This window comes from Pleurodeles waltl, chromosome 4_1 (assembly GCF_031143425.1).
Source record: "Pleurodeles waltl isolate 20211129_DDA chromosome 4_1, aPleWal1.hap1.20221129, whole genome shotgun sequence".
Taxonomy (NCBI): Eukaryota; Metazoa; Chordata; class Amphibia; order Caudata; family Salamandridae; genus Pleurodeles; species Pleurodeles waltl.
The window spans coordinates 377,168,903-377,185,330 of NC_090442.1; the positions used below are offsets into that span (position 1 = coordinate 377,168,903).

General features: G+C 48.0%; 1 protein-coding gene across 18 annotated transcripts in view; it reads right to left on the minus strand.

Moving 5' to 3' along the window:
* The window catches only part of C2CD5 (C2 calcium dependent domain containing 5), a 669,580-nt gene that overhangs the window by 572,075 nt on the left and 81,077 nt on the right, over positions 1-16,428 (minus strand). For all 18 annotated transcript variants that reach the window (XM_069228566.1, XM_069228562.1, XM_069228551.1 and 15 more), the window contains exon 6: positions 4-159. In XM_069228566.1, the coding sequence (XP_069084667.1) occupies positions 4-159 (156 nt within the window). The remainder of the gene's footprint in view (positions 1-3; positions 160-16,428) is intronic.

The following is a 16,428-nucleotide window of genomic DNA, read 5'->3' on the forward strand; positions in this document are numbered from 1 at the left end:
TACCTGACATTAGTGAAATAAGCCGTTGTCTGGCCTCGTTGGAAGCTCTGGGAGTGCGGATTCGATCAATCCACTGGTATTCAGGATCCTCGTTGACCACCAATTCTTCAATAAACCCATGAATTGTTACAGCTCTGTAGCACTTAGGAATCGACGTTGCTGTTAATTAAATAAATGGTGCACATTAAAACTACAGTACCACAAAAGGGAAAATCTATCCATTCTCCACTACTGAGAAGTCCACAAAAACACAATGTGTACAAATTCAGAACAAATGGAAAAAACATCCATGTGAGGGCAGTGGATGGAGATAACTTGGCATTGGTGGGGAAAGTAAAGAGAGTGGCCCAATGATGGAAGAAAAAAGTTGGAGTGAAGCAGAGTAAGGAATTAATGTATTTTAGAGGTATTTTCTTTGATCTTTTAGTTTGTCAAGGAGGAGGGTTGGGAATGAAGATAATGGGGGCACACATTTTAACTCTTGTACTTTGCAATACTTTTAAAACTACCAATAAATATAAACTTTTAGGGTCAAGCCTGTGAGTGCATACGCTAGCACTTGCGAGACACTAATGTATAAAGAAAAGGGCTTGGAGCCCGCCCATTGCTTATTATTTTTTGTCTTCAAGTCATTCTTCTTTACTGGCTTAATAATTGGCCAGTGCAGCCAAAACGTCACTGCAGAAGCTTACTGCGGAGGAGGGACCAAGCACAGATCAATTCAAGTTCATTTGTGCCTGTCCACTGTTCCAGACGTGATTGAGGTACAATTTCATGCTTCCTCCAACTCTCGCTCCCTGCTATTCCATCCATAGCGCTTGAATGCATTTCAAATCGTTGTCCCCCAGTCCCCATTCTTGCTTGTTTCTTATGGATAATGAAGGCACCGCTCACACCTGTGAACTTGCTACTTCTGTCCACTGGAAGTGAATTTGCCGGGTCCTTTGTGCACTTTCGGATTCAGCATTTGACGTCGCGCACCACAGTGCTTACCTGTTTTCGTTTCTAATAAAAATATTGTTTAGCAATCTGCCTTACTATCCATCTCTATGGTTTTACTTTTCATAGAATAGTAATTTCATCTTTTTATAGGGGTTTCACTGACAATGTTCACTTTCTATTTCTGCAGAGGCACACCGCTGCTCCTGTTTCATGTGTGACGGCTAGTCTAGGCTTTCCTATAAGCAGCACTTGGAATGCTGTGGTTTTTGAGCCTATACTTATGAGAAATTACGAATCCCATAACGCAATTGCTTTATACTGCTAGGTGGTGAAGCCTTCGTTTGACCTGATCCAAATTATGACATCTACAAATAGCACAGTGCAGGTAGCTCATATAGTCCAGCTTTTTTCTTTGATTTCCTGTGTATACTTTTGAAAATTTGAAACAAGAGCCAGAAGGCTCAGAACAATCCTGGCCTGGATGATCCACAGTGTCGTCTCAATGTTTTATGAGAGCAGAAAAGGGACCACAGCAAAGATTAAACTGGTGGTGCTGCCTGTGACTTCCCAAACGTGAAGGGTGCACGTCACAGATGCATATGTATTGAGAACCTATTGTCGCTCGTGGTTGAGGTATGCTGGTCTCTTCTCTGACCACTGACTGGAGCGGTCGTACCACGAGGAACGAAGCTGCATAGAAAGCAATTATAAACAACTGACGCCGACATCACAGTCTCTGGTGAGCTTCATCCACTCAGGGCGAATTGTTTTTTTTGTGGGTTTTTTTAAGTGTTTGGTCATGGAGCAACCCTTTGCCAGCAAGTAGTCTTACTTCGAGTCCAGAAGCAGGTACAAAGACCGGCAGATTTAAACTTAGGCCTGTTGGGCAGCATGAGATTAAAGTCTGCTTTTGGAGAAAACAAAATACATTTATGTGCGTCAGCTTTGTAGCCAGCAAACCAAAGAGTGAATAGACACCTACCTTAATCTTGACTGCCCTCGTATGTATGCCTATATGTGGTAAGTGTATACCGCAAACCTAGCAAAAAGGCTGCAGAGCACTGTACAGGATCTAAGGCAAGAAGACAGTCAAAGTTTGACTGGAGGGGCATCTAGTTTCTAAGAGTGACTGAACTGTAACTGTATTATGATGTAGTGTTCTTTCTATAATGTAGCAGGGTTGAGGTAGTGCTTCAGGATACGGGGATGTAATTCCAGACCGTGGGAACAGAGTTGAAGATGCCGTTGCCTTGTTTTCAGGTTGAAGCCTACCAAACAGCGCACCTGTTTGGTTTGCTAAAAACATATCGAGGACAATCTGAAAGATTCCCTGGGAATGCATTCCACCCGTTGCTTACCATTGGCTTTGTGGCTTGTAACTCACATTTGCTTGCTTTCCATTTGCTGGCTCTATTTGTTTTAGGGTGTCCAGCTTAGAGTTCCTTCCTTCGGTTCCCCAAACCCTCTCATATACTGGGTTCTTTCACTAGTGTTCGATTTCTGTAAACACGCCCTTAAATCTTGTTTGTATCTTGTCACATTTGCTGTGCATTCAAAGAGAGGTCGAATGTCAGGCTCTGTGTTCAAAGGAGCTTGGTGTTTCTTTACTTTTCTTTCTCTGAATTAAAAGTGAGAGGATTAATGTAACAATCATGCCGGCTGCTGGGAATGTGCTTGAGGAAGGTTGTGCAATGTTATTTTTTATCCTAGCACACAACAAAATGTAAATGTCTGTAAATGAACTGTACCAATATTTTAGAGTATATCAGAATTAGAAATGCACAAAGTAAGCAACTTTTTTGTCAATTCTGAAGTGAGGTGGAAAGAAATATTTTAATATGATCAAAACATATCAATACTCTAGGTGATGACACATACATTACAGTTTATGAGATGCATACTTTTATCAGTAAAACTGTATGTGCGTGCAAATGTAATGGTCATTTCAATTGAAGATGTGTTGTAATGACAGTATGCTACTACACCATACATACTTCTTTTTACCCCACCCTACTCTGCACTCTCCACACCACAGCAGTCTACTCGACCACTTCACACTACACTCTACTCTGCACCACTCTATTTTAGGCTTCTCTACTGTCAATATCCTCTGCCCCACACTATTTTACTATGCATCACTGCACTCTTTGCCACTGCACCCTGCACTACTCCCTTCTGTGCTAAACTGCTCTATGCCACTCTACTCTGCAACACTGCACTCTATGCTAATACACTCTACCACTCCACTCTATGCCAGTGCACTCAATGCCAATCCACTCTACATCACTCAAATCTACACTGCACTGTACGCCTCTGTACTATACTGTGCCCCACTCCACAATCTATGCCGCACCACTCTACTCTACGCCACTGCACTCTACTCTGCATCACTGCACTTTACGGCAATGCACTCTACACCACTTTACGGCAATGCACTCTACACCACTTTACTCAAAATCAAAGCACTCTACGCGCATCTACTCTGCAAGACTCCATTCTATGCCACTATACTCTGCAACATTTTACACAACTATATTCTATGCCATTGTACTTTAGGTCACTGAACTCTACACCACTATTCTGCACCAATCTGCCACTCCCCCACTCCACTTTGCACCACTCTACTCTGGGCCACTGCACTCTACAACAGTTTACCCTGAAAGACTGCTCTCTTCACCACTGAAATCAACACCACTCTACACTACTCTACACCATTGTGCTCTATGTCACTCTATTCTACTGTGCACTACTGTACCATATACCATTGCTCTCCGAACCACTCTACTCTGCACCAATCTACTCTGTGCCACTGCACTCTGCGCCACTGCAATACTCAACTCTACTGCCTTCTACACCACAACACTTCACTCTAACCTATTTTGTACCACTGCACATTACACCACTCTACATCACTGCACTCTACGCCTCTCTACTCTATACATCTGCACTCTACCCTGCACCACTCCACTCGACTGCACTCTACTCTGAAACAATCTATTCTACGCCACTGCACTCTTCTCTGTACCACTCTACGTCTGTACACTCTATACCACTCTACGTCACTGCACTCTACATGACTTTACTCCAAACCAATGCACTATATACCTCTTTACTCAAAACCAATGCACTTCACTTTACACCACTGTACTTTCCTCTGCACCACTGTGTTTCACTTCACTTCACGCCATTCTAGGCAGCTCCACTTTGCCACTCTTCAACACTACTCCACGTTACACTACTCCACAACACTCTATGCAACCCCCTCTATACCACTCCATGTCACTTTACTCCACTCTTTTCTATGACATGCCACTCCACTCTGCACCACGCCACTCAACAACAATGTACTCCATGCCATTCCACTCTCCTACACTACTCCACTCTATGCCACTCTGCTCTACAACACTCTACTAAACGTGACACCCTCTACACCAGTCTATGTCACTCCACGACACTCTAGTCTCCTCTGACACTCTACACCACTCAATTCTACTCCATACCCTTCTACTCCCTCGACGACACTCCATGCCACTTAACTCCACACCACTCCGTTACTCCAACCCATTATATGATACTCCATTCCATGCCACTCTCGTTTACCCCACTAACTTTTAGCCATCCTGAACAGCAGCCACACTTGTGTGCAGCATGTCTAAAACATATTGCCAAAGCCAATTATTCTTGCATAGGCAAGGTCTACTGGCTTTGCCAATACTTGTTCTAAAAAGTGAAGTGTGTTTTATAGCATTGAAACCTCCTCACAAGTCGCAAAAGTTATCCGGTTACCTTTGTGGTGAATTTGTAACTTAAATCATAGAATGTTTCCCATTACCAACTAGTGAAAAAAAAAACTGCTTATGAGCCCTGTCACAATGAACTCAAGAGTCAGTGGGAAAAGATTTATTATGACCTGCCCACGGAGTGGAGCACCAACCATCCCCAGTAGCAGGTGAGCATCAAATGCAACAGAAATCCTGCAGCCGATTGGCCAGTACTGCTGTGATGGATTCAGCGGTTCAACCATGATCAGGTATATCCTGGACTGCTGGAAGGTTTGTGTCCACCTTCAACAATGTCTTCCCATAGAAACGGAGACGGACGGCTTCGGTCTAAGCCTTGTGTTTCTGGGCCTTAAAGACCCCCATATGGCCAGATCACTGGTCACGGTGCTGGCAGCTTCCCGATGTCCACGAACAGCAGCAGTTTCTGTTCTTCATCTTCCTTGCCCATGGTAAGCATAAGCTGGTGCTCTTCCTGTTCAAAGCACAAAGCATAGCAGCGAGAGCTATAACCACTAATCTTGCATTAGAGGTGACAACAACAGTGGGCCACGATGACTGCCACAGGGTGAAATTACTAAGTGAAAGACCATTTTCCCAGGCTGATTCAGATGCTTCACAACCTTGTCCAGGTGGGAAGACATTGCTTTGCCCTTTAGGGAAACTTCCCTCACCAACAAACTCTTCTGTGGCATTCCTGGACACAACCACGGACCAGTAATTTGGATGGGGGAGGTGTCTGGTAATGGCAAACTACATTGAGATTTGAACACCGCAAAGGGTTCTTCCATTGCAAATCACCACAGCCTGCTTGAGAATATCACTGCAAGGCACAGAGGCACTCATTCTTCAGCATGCACAATGGACAGCATTTTAACACCTTGTCCATTAGGGCATAACAGCACCTTGCTGGATGCAGGCCCTTGTGACGAATGGTACCAGCCTTCCGACTGGTGACTGCCGCTCACAAAAATAAAGACAACGGCACAAAAAAAGACCATAAAAGGAATACAAAACTAAGGGGTAGGCCACGATAAGAATATGCCGGGATCCGCACTGATGGCAAAGAAAAGCGAATCAGCGATGCCCACAAGGGACGGGGTGCGCCATGTTTTGTATTTACACAGATGGCTCCCTCTCCAGGGTCATTAGGTGGCAGGGATACTCACATTTTGAAAATGGGAAAGAACCAGGTTTAAGTGTAATGCAGAATAGAATTTCTAGAATACTTCACAATACTTCAGAAAAACAATACTAAACAACAGGTGCTCTCTCATGGATGGAAAAATAATACTTAATGTGATCTAAGTACTCTGCACTCAGGCGGCTTTACTTGAGTTGCCGATTTTATGGATCAACAATACCAGGAGGTCCCAAATCTCAGATGCTGGCTGATATCCCCGCACCAATTAACAGTCATAACAAGTTCTTCAACTTAGAATGGGGAATAATATGGAACGCCTGATCTTTTTCCACATATTCCCTCTTCCGGGCTGCATAATGGTTGCTTTTTCATTAACTCTTCCTAGCTGCTTTAAGCAGGTGGTAAATGGCAGTGGGGATTAGCTGCTGCAGGTCAGAGGTGGGTTGGAATGGGGAGGCGAGGGAAGGGCATCCCAGAGCTTGGCGATGCTCTAGGGGAGCAGGCAAAGACTGGACTATGTCTCTACCCCAGTGTAGGAAAGTACCATCTTGCCTGGCATGTTACCCCCATATTTCACTGAATATATGTTGTTTTAGTTGTATGTGTCACTGGGACCCTGCCAGCCAGGGCCCCAGTGCTCATAAGTGTGCCCTGTATGTGTTACCTGTGTTATGACTAACTGTCTCACTGAGGCTCTGCTAATCAGAACCTCAGTGGTTATGCTCTCTCAGTTCTTTCAAATTGTCACTAACAGGCTAGTGACCAATTTTACCAATTTACATTGGCATACTGGAACACCCTTATAATTCCCTAGTATATGGTACTGAGGTACCCAGGGTATTGGGGTTCCAGGAGATCCCTATGGGCTACAGCATTTCTTTTGCCACCCATAGTGAGCTCTGACAATTCTTACACAGGCCTGCCACTGCAGCCTGAGTGAAATAACGTCCACGTTATTTCACAGCCATTTTACACTGCACTTAAGTAACTTACAAGTCACCTATATGTCTAACCTTTACCTGGTAAAGGTTGGGTGCTAAGTTACTTAGTGTGTGGGCACCCTGGCACTAGCCAAGGTGCCCCCACATTGTTCAGGGCCAATTTCCCCGGACTTTGTGAGTGCAGGGACACCACTACACGCGTGCACTACATATAGGTCACTACCTATGTGTAGCTTCACAATGGTAACTCCGAATATGGCCATGTAACATGTCTAAGATCATGGAATTGCCCCCTCTATGCCATCCTGGCATTGTTGGTACAATCCCATGATCCCACGGGTCTGTAGCACAGACCCGGGTACTGCCAAACTGCCTTTTCAGGGGTTTCACTGCAGCTGCTGCTGCCAACCCCTCAGACAGGTTTCTGCCCTCCTGGGGTCCAGCCAGGCTTGGCCCAGGAAGGCAGAACAAAGGACTTCCTCAGAGAGAGGGTGTTACACCCTCTCCCTTTGGAAAAAGGTGTGAAGGCAGGGGAGGAGTAGCCTCCCCCAGCCTCTGGAAATGCTTTCATGGGCACAGATGGTGCCCATTTCTGCATAAGCCAGTCTACACCGGTTCAGGGACCCCTCAGCCCTGCTCTGGCGCGAAACTGGACAAAGGAAAGGGGAGTGACCACTCCCCTGACCTGCACCTCCCCTGGGAGGTGCCCAGAGCTCCTCCAGTGTGCTCCAGACCTCTGCCATCTTGGAAACAGAGGTGCTGCTGGCACACTGGACTGCTCTGAGTGGCCAGTGCCAGCAGGTGACGTCAGAGACTCCTTCTGATAGGCTCCTTCAGGTGTTGCTAGCCTATCCTCTCTCCTAAGTAGCCAAACCCTCTTTTCTGGCTATTTAGGGTCTCTGCTTTGGGGAATTCCTTAGATAACGAATGCAAGAGCTCATCAGAGTTCCTCTGCATCTCTCTCTTCACCTTCTGCCAAGGAATCGACTGCTGACCGCGCTGGAAGCCTGCAAAACTGCACCAAAGTAGCAAAGACGACTACTGCAACTCTGTAACGCTGATCCTGCCGCCTTCTCTACTGTTTTCCTGGTGGTGCATGCTGTGGGGGTAGCCTGCCTCCTCTCTGCACTAGAAGCTCCGAAGAAATCTCCCGTGGGTCGACGGAATCTTCCCCCTGCTACCGCAGGCACCAAAGAACTGCATCACCGGTACCCTGGGTCTCCTCTCAGCACGACGAGCGAGGTCCCTTGAATCCAGCAACTCTGTCCAAGTGACTCCCACAGTCCAGTGACTCTTCAGTCCAAGTTTGGTGGAGGTAAGTCCTTGCCTCCCCACGCCAGACTGCATTGCTGGGAACCGCGACTTTTGCAGCTACTCCGGCCTCTGTGCACTTCCGGCGGAAATCCTTTGTGCACAGCCAAGCCTGGGTCCACGGCACTCTAACCTGCATTGCACGACCTCCTGACTTGTCCTCCGGCGACGTGGGACTCCTTTGTGTAACTTCGGGTGAGCACCGTTTCACTCCTCTTCGTAGTGCCTGTTCCGGCACTTCTGCGGGTGCTGCCTGCTTCTGAGAGGGCTCCTCTTCCTGCTGGGCGCCCCCTCTGTCCCCTGACGCAATTGGCGACATCCTGGTCCCTCCTGGTCCCTCCTGGGCCACAGCAGCATCCAAAAACCGTAACCGCACGACTTGCAGCTAGCAAGGCTTGTTTGCGGTCTTTCTTCAGGAAAACACTTCTGCACGACTCTCCACGGCGTGGGGCATCCATCCTCCAAAGGGGAAGTCTCTAGCCCTTGTCGTTCCCGCAGAATCTTCAGCTTCTACTGTCCAGTAGCAGCTTCTTTGCACCCACAGCTGGCATTTCCTGGGCATCTGCCCATCTCCGACTTGCTTGTGACTTTTGGACTTGGTCCCCTTGTTCCACAGGTACCCTCGTTTGGAAATCCATTGTTGTTGCATTGCTGATTTGTGTCTTTCCTGCAGAATTCCCCTATCACGACTTCTGTGCTCTTTGGGGAACTTTAGTGCACTTTGCACTCACTTTTCAGGGTCTTGGGGTGGGCTATTTTTCTAACCCTAACTGTTTTCTTACAGTCCCAGCGACCCTCTACGAGGTCACATAGGTTTGGGGTCCATTCGTGGTTCGCATTCCACTTTTGGAGTATATGGTTTGTGTTGCCCCTATCCCTATGTGTCCCCATTGCATCCTATTGTAACTATACATTGTTTGCACTGTTTTCTAATACTATACTGCATATTTTTGGTATTGTGTACATATATCTTGTGTATATTTGCTATCCTCATACTGAGGGTACTCACTGAGATACATTTGGCATATTGTCATAAAAATAAAGTACCTTTATTTTTAGTATATCTGTGTATTGTGTTTTCTTATGATATTGTGCATATGACACTAGTGGTACTGTAGGAGCTTCACTCGTCTCCTAGTTCAGCCTAAGCTGCTCTGCTAAGCTACCATTATCTATCAGCCTAAGCTGCTAGACACCCTATACACTAATAAGGGATACCTGGGCCTGGTGCAAGGTGTAAGTACCCCTTGGTACTCACTACAAGCCAGTCCAGCCTCCTACACCCAGCCCATTGTGCGCGGATTCACCACTAACGGATACACACCGGCTGAAACGGAGTCTGGTATGTCAAATAATTGCAAACCTGGTGATCACAGGTTTGGAACTTCAGGCTGTTTGTAGCTGCCACAGGCAACTTGTAATGAGGCCAAGGGTAACCTAAACATAGAGGTGTAAGGAAAAGATGTCAAAGGCTTATCGTCTCATGAAGAACGAAAAGAAAGGCTTTTCATTTTAAACAGATAGCCTGTCAGAGACATCAGACAGAAAAATATTCGCACAAGACTTCTGGAGATACTGAAAGTCAATCTGTAACCCTATTGACGCAGTCAACTTTGAGACGAGCTAAACTACCAAATGAGTGTTCCTCTACGACAGAAACCCACAGTCATGAAGAAAAGAAACATTATGCCAAAAAACCCAAGCTGCTAGAAGAACGAGTTACTTACCTTCGGTAACGACTTTTCTGGTGGATACATTAGCTACCTGTGGATTCCTCACCTAATGAATACTCCCATGGCGCCAGCATTCGACGGAAATCTTCTTACTAGTCTCTGCACGTCGACGAGGACGTCACTCTAGCCCACGCGATGCCGTCTGACGTCATACAGGCAATAAGAGGTCCTCGACGACGTGCCGATGTCAGTACCAATCATTTTTTACGTGCATGAGAACAACCAGGCAATGCAATGAAAGAGCAAGGCAACATCCCATTACATTGTAAAAATACACAACATTGCATGAATAACTGTAATCTTTTTAAAATATATATACACATCAAGTATATACACAAAGATATATACATATATATAAATATAATATATACAACATCTATTGCACCCTCAAAGACCAAGAGGAGCGTACTCAAGGATTACTTGGTAAGACCAGAAAGGCAACGGGGAGGCGGGTGGGACCGTGAGGAATCCACAGGTAGCTAATGTATCCACCAGAAAAGTCGTTACCGAAGGTAAGTAACTCGTTATTCTGATGGATACAACTACCTGTGGATTCCTCACCTAATGAATAGAGTCCCAAAGCAGTACCACGCCCGGCGGTGGGTGCCTAAATGGTCAAACCAAGAAATCCTGCAGCAATGACCGTGCAAAATGGCCGTCCCTTCTAACCTCAGAATCCAAACAGTAATGTTTTGCAAAAGTGTGAAGGGACGACCAAGTTGCGGCCTTGCAGATGTCGACCACAGGAACACCTCTGGCCAAGGCCGAAGTGGCCGACTTAGCTCTGGTGGAATAAGCTCTAATGCCCTCAGGAGGATCCTTCTTTGCCAAAGAGTAACAGATTTTAATGCAAAGAACAACCCACCTGGATAGTGTTCTCTTGTGGACTGCCTTTCCTCTCCTCTTGCCCACGTATCCAATAAACAGCTGATCCTCCAGCCTGAAATCCTTTGTTCTATCAATAAAGAAGCTCAACGCCCTCTTTGGGTCCAGACGGTGCAGTCTTTCTTCCTCTTTGGAAGGATGAGGCGGAGGATAGAACGTGGACAAAGTAATTGCCTGAGCCAAATGGAAAGGTGAAACAACCTTCGGGAGGAAAGCAGCCTTGGTCCTCAACACCACCTTATCCCCATAAAAAGTTGTATAAGGGGGCTTTACTGATAAGGCCTGCAACTCACTCACTCTCCTTGCTGATGTTATAGCTATCAGGAAGACTGTTTTTAAAACCAAATACCTTAAGGGGCAAGAATGCATAGGTTCAAAAGGGGACCCCATAAGGAAAGTCAGGACCAAGGACAAATCCCATTGCGGCATAACGAATGGCTTTGGAGGATATTTATTTAGAAGACCTTTCAAGAATCTGATAACAATAGGGGATTTAAATAAAGATGGTTGGTCTGGAAGACATATGAAGGCTGACAAGGCCGATAAATAACCCTTAATGGTAGCCACTGCACAACCTTTCTGCGCTAGAGACAGAGCAAAAGACAAAACGTCCGATAGATGAGCATGCAAAGGATCAATCTGCCTCTCTCCACACCACGCAACAAATCTAGACCATCTATTAGCGTAGATAGATTTAGTGGAGTGTCGCCTGGCCGCTAATATAACATCCACTACCTCAGGCGGGAGAGAGAAGGAACTCAGGTTGCCCCGTTCAATCTCCAGGCATGTAGGTGCAGACTCTGGAGGTTGGGGTGTAAAACCTGCCCCTGCGACTGCGAGAGGAGGTCTGCCCTGAAAGGGAGACGGAGTGGAGGGCACATTGAGAGTTGGAGAAGGTCGGAGTACCATACCCTCCTTGGCCAATCCGGAGCTATTAGGATGACTAGAGCCCGGTCCTGGCGAATCTTCCTCAATACTCGAGGAATCAAGGGTATGGGAGGAAACGCGTAAAGCAACTGGCCGCACCAGGTTATTTGAAACGCGTCCCCCAACGCTCCCTGCATCGGATACTGGAGGCTGCAGAATAACGGACAATGCGCGTTCTCTCGAGTGGCAAACAGATCTACCCGAGGAAACCCCCACCTCTGGAAGATTAAACGGACTTGATCTGGATGGAGACGCCACTCGTGGTCTGCCGAGAATTGGCGACTGAGACTGTCCGCACGCACGTTCAAGACTCCGGCCAGATGGTTTGCTATCAAGCAAATCTGATGGTCCTTTGCCCAGGACCATAGTCGAAGAGCTTCTCTGCAGAGAAGGTACGACCCCACTCCTCCCTGCTTGTTTATGTACCACATCGTGGTAGTATTGTCCGTTAGGACCTGCACCGACTGACCACGAAGGGAAGGGAGGAAGGCCTTGAGAGCCAGACGTACAGCCCGTAACTCTAACAGATTGATGTGAAACATCTGTTCCTCTGGAGACCAAAGACCTTTGATCTCCAGATCCCCCAGATGAGCTCCCCACCCTAGAGTGGAAGCATCCGTTATGACTGTGGCCACTGGTGGCGACTGCTGGAACGGCTTTCCTTGTGAAAGATTGTTGCTTGCAATCCACCACTTCAAATCCACAGCAGCATCTCTGGAGATCTTGACAGTACTCTCTAGATCCCCTTTGTGTTGAGACCACTGCCTTCGGAGGCACCACTGAAGAGCCCTCATGTGCCAGCGAGCCTGCGTGACCAACAGAATGCAGGAGGCAAACAGACCGAGCAGACGAAGGACCTTGAGGACTGGAACTACCGCGCCATTTCGAAACATTGGAACCAAATCCTGAATATCTTGAATCCGCTGAGGCGGAGGAAAGGCCCGACCCAATGTTGTATTCAGTACTGCCCCTATGAACAGGAGGCGCTGAGAGGGCTCTAGGTGAGGTTTGGGCTCGTTCACCGAAAAACCCAGGTCGAACAACAACTGGGTTGTTGACTGCAGATGATGCGACACAAGCTCCGGGGACTTGGCTTTGATCAACCAGTCGTCCAAGTAAGGGAATACTGCTATCCCCTTCCTTCTGAGTTCTGCCGCAACCACCAACATCACCTTCGTGAAGACTCGAGGTGCTGAAGTAAGACCAAACGGAAGGACCGCAAACTGATAGTGCTGCGATCCCACCACAAACCGGAGATACTTCCTGTGTGACTTGAGTATCGGGATATGAAAGTAAGCATCCTGCAAGTCGACAGACACCATCCAGTCTTCCTTGTTCAACGCCAAAAGCACCTGTGCTAGGGTCAGCATCTTGAACTTTTCCTGCTTGAGGAACCAATTCAAGATCCTCAGGTCCAGGATTGGTCTCAAACGACCATCCTTCTTGGGAATCAGGAAATACCTTGAGTAACCTCCTCGACCCCTTTCCTGCTCTGGGACCAACTCCACCGCACCCTTTGAAAGGAGGGCTTGTACCTCCTGTTCTAGCAACAGGAGGTGTTCTTCTGAACAATAAGAAGGGCGGGGCGGGATGAGGGGCGGGAACTCCCGAAAGGGAAGGGTGTAGCCTTTTCCCACAATACTGAGAACCCAAGTGTCCGTTGTAACAGTCTTCCATTTGGTGAGAAAATGCTGTAATCTTCCCCCTACAGGAGAGGAGTGAGTGGGAAATGGTGGAAGCCTAAGGCTGCTTCCCCTGCTGCACCCCGCCAGAGGATGAGGAAGAGGCAGAGTGCTGCTGAGAGGCTCCTCTGGTGCAGACCCTACCTCTCCCTCTAAAAGATCTATAGGGATGGGAAGAGGCAGGTTGCTGATATCTTCCCCGAAAGGAAGAGGAGGAAGAGCCACGCCCAAATCCACGAAACCTCCTGAAAAATCTGGAAGAGGCCGTGGAAGAAGGAGCTTGGAGCCCTAACGACTTAGCCGTGGCCCTGCTCTCCTTAAAACGTTCCAAGGCCGAATCAGCCTTGGCTCCAAACAGTTTGTCCCCATCAAACGGGAGATCCAACAATGTGGACTGTACATCCGCAGAAAAGCCCGAGTTACGGAGCCAGGCCTGCCTCCTTGCCACCACAGTTGTGCCCATTGCTCTGGCTACCGAGTCGGTCGTATCCAGTCCCGTCTGGATAATCTGGGTCGCAGCAGCCTGGGCATTTGAAACAACATCCAAAAGACCCTGGGGAAGCTCTGTAAATGATGAGGAAATGTCATCCATCAGAGCATGAATATACCTCCCCAGGATACAGGTTGCGTTGGTGGCCTTCAACGCCAGACTGCAGGATGAAAAAATCTTCTTGGACTGCGCCTCTAGTTTCTTTGAATCTCTGTCCCCAGGCACCGTCGGGAAAGAACCAGGCGCTGACCTGGATGAACAGGAGGCCTGCACCACCAAGCTCTCCGGCGTAGGGTGCCTAGACAGAAAACCAGGGTCAGTCGGAGCCGCCCGATACCTCCTGGCCACGGCTCTGTGAACTGCTGGGGAAGATGCCGGCCTCTTCCACACCTCTAACACCGGATCCAGCAGAGCGTCATTAAATGGCAAAAGAGGCTCCGCCGCAGCTGAGGCCGGATGTAGCACCTCTGTTAGAAGGTTTTGTTTAGCCTCCACCACCGGCAAAGGCAGGTCCAAAAAACTAGCTGCCTTCCGTACCACTGCGTGAAAGAAAGCAGCCTCCTCAGTATATTCTCCCGGGGACGAAAGATCCCACTCAGGGGAAGTGTCCAGCCCACTGGCCGACTCCAGACCACGCAGCCCATCACCCGAGTCCTCTAGCTCTCCTTCCTCCAGGGCTCGTTGGTACTCCTGCTCCTCTAATACACGGAGAGCACGTCTCCTCGAATAAAGCCGATGTTCAATACGCGGAGTCGACAATGCCTCCGCCGAAGTCGAAGATCGGCGCCGATCTTCAGAAGCCACCGACGCTGCGTCCGGCGCCACAGGTAACTTCGGCGCCGACGAAAGAGCAGTCGAAGCAGATGGACCCACCGGAGTCACAGGCCGAAATCCCGACGTCGACGGGATGGAAATCCCCGGGGCCAATCCCTCTGAAGCCACCGGAGCGGCCACCGGCGCCGACACTGGCGCCGAGCCCACGTTCCCAAAAGGGAGAAAGGGCATAAAGGGTGCCGGCCGAAGAGGCGCAGGATCACCCAATGAAAAGGCCAAAGGCCCAGCCGGAGCACCCCCTGGAGCCATCTGTTGGAAGATGGCATACATCGCATTCAAGAATGCAGAACTATCGGCTCCAGGGGTGGGAAAAGCCGGATACTGGGGAGCCTGTCTCGGAGGCGACCCCAACGCCGGCCTCGACGTCTGCAACGCCGGAGAAAACACCTGAGGCTCCAATACCTCAATCACCGACGCCTGTCCAGGTGAAGTTGGAGACGCCGGAGAGGGCAACGGCGTCGAAGGATGCGGCGTAACCGTGGGACTGATCTCCCATGTCCTTCGGCGCCGATCCGAAGACCTGGAACGAGTCTCCTTTGAATGACGCCGAGATTCTCTACGGCGCCGGGAGTCTCGATGACGCCGATGTCTTGGTGAAGAAGACTTCTTGTGATGCTTCTCCTTCGATTTCGCCATAAACAGCTTCGCCTCACGTTCCTTGAGGGCCTTTGGATTCATGTGCTGGCATGAATCACAAGTCGAGACGTCGTGGTCGGAGCTCAAACACCAAAGGCAATCGGAATGAGGATCCGTCACTGACATCTTGCCTCCACACTCACGACAAGGCTTGAATCCAGACTTTCTCTGCGACATTATTACCACAGCGAAAGACTACGCAGCAAAAATACACTGTAACCACAAAAGTAACAGTTGCTCCCTCGAAGATAACCGTTTCGAATGCACGGAAAAAAGGGAACTGACGTCGGCACGTCGTCGAGGAACTCTTATTGCCTGTATGACGTCAGACGGCGTCGCGTGGGCTAGAGTGACGTCCTCGTCGACGTGCAGAGACTAGTAACAAGATTTCCGTCGAATGCTGGCGCCATGGGAGTATTCATTAGGTGAGGAATCCACAGGTAGTTGTATCCATCAGAACAAACACCACATATAGCCTTCCCTAAATCCGTCTAAAATGGAAGAGATCGAGATGGGGAAATATAATTTATGTAAAGCAGGTCGCAGGCCCTAACAACCGCACAAAAAACAATACAATTTGTTTCACGTATGTATAATAATAATAAAGCCACAAATAAAGCACAACACCCAGAGCAAAAAAACGTTGGCTAGTTTATGGCAACTAATGCATAGGAAATCCTTACACTGTCTCATATTAACAATTCCCATTTGATGAGCTAAGCTTCAACTCAGGCATATGTTTCAGGGGGTAGAAATACTGACATCTGAGAAGGATAGCGTGAACATGAGATATAGGCAAGAGTTAGCCAAGAACGCAATTCACTGTGGTGTAATGTCCCTAATTTTAACCAGTTGTGAGGCGTGGCTCATGGGGCGCAGGTGGGGCAGCGCGGCGCGCAGAAGGGTGTTTCTCCAAAGGTGTATTTCTTTGTAGAAAGTCATTGTCTGCTGCTTCAAACCTGAAGACCTGCTTATTTTTATTATCATTGACAACAATCATATTTTCTACTTTTATTTTATTTAGGATAAACTATTAAGTGTCACCTCTATTGTCAGAGCAAAAAGTAAAAGGCAATGGTTACTTACTAGTACTACTTGCTTTGCATTGTAGGGATCTTCACTGA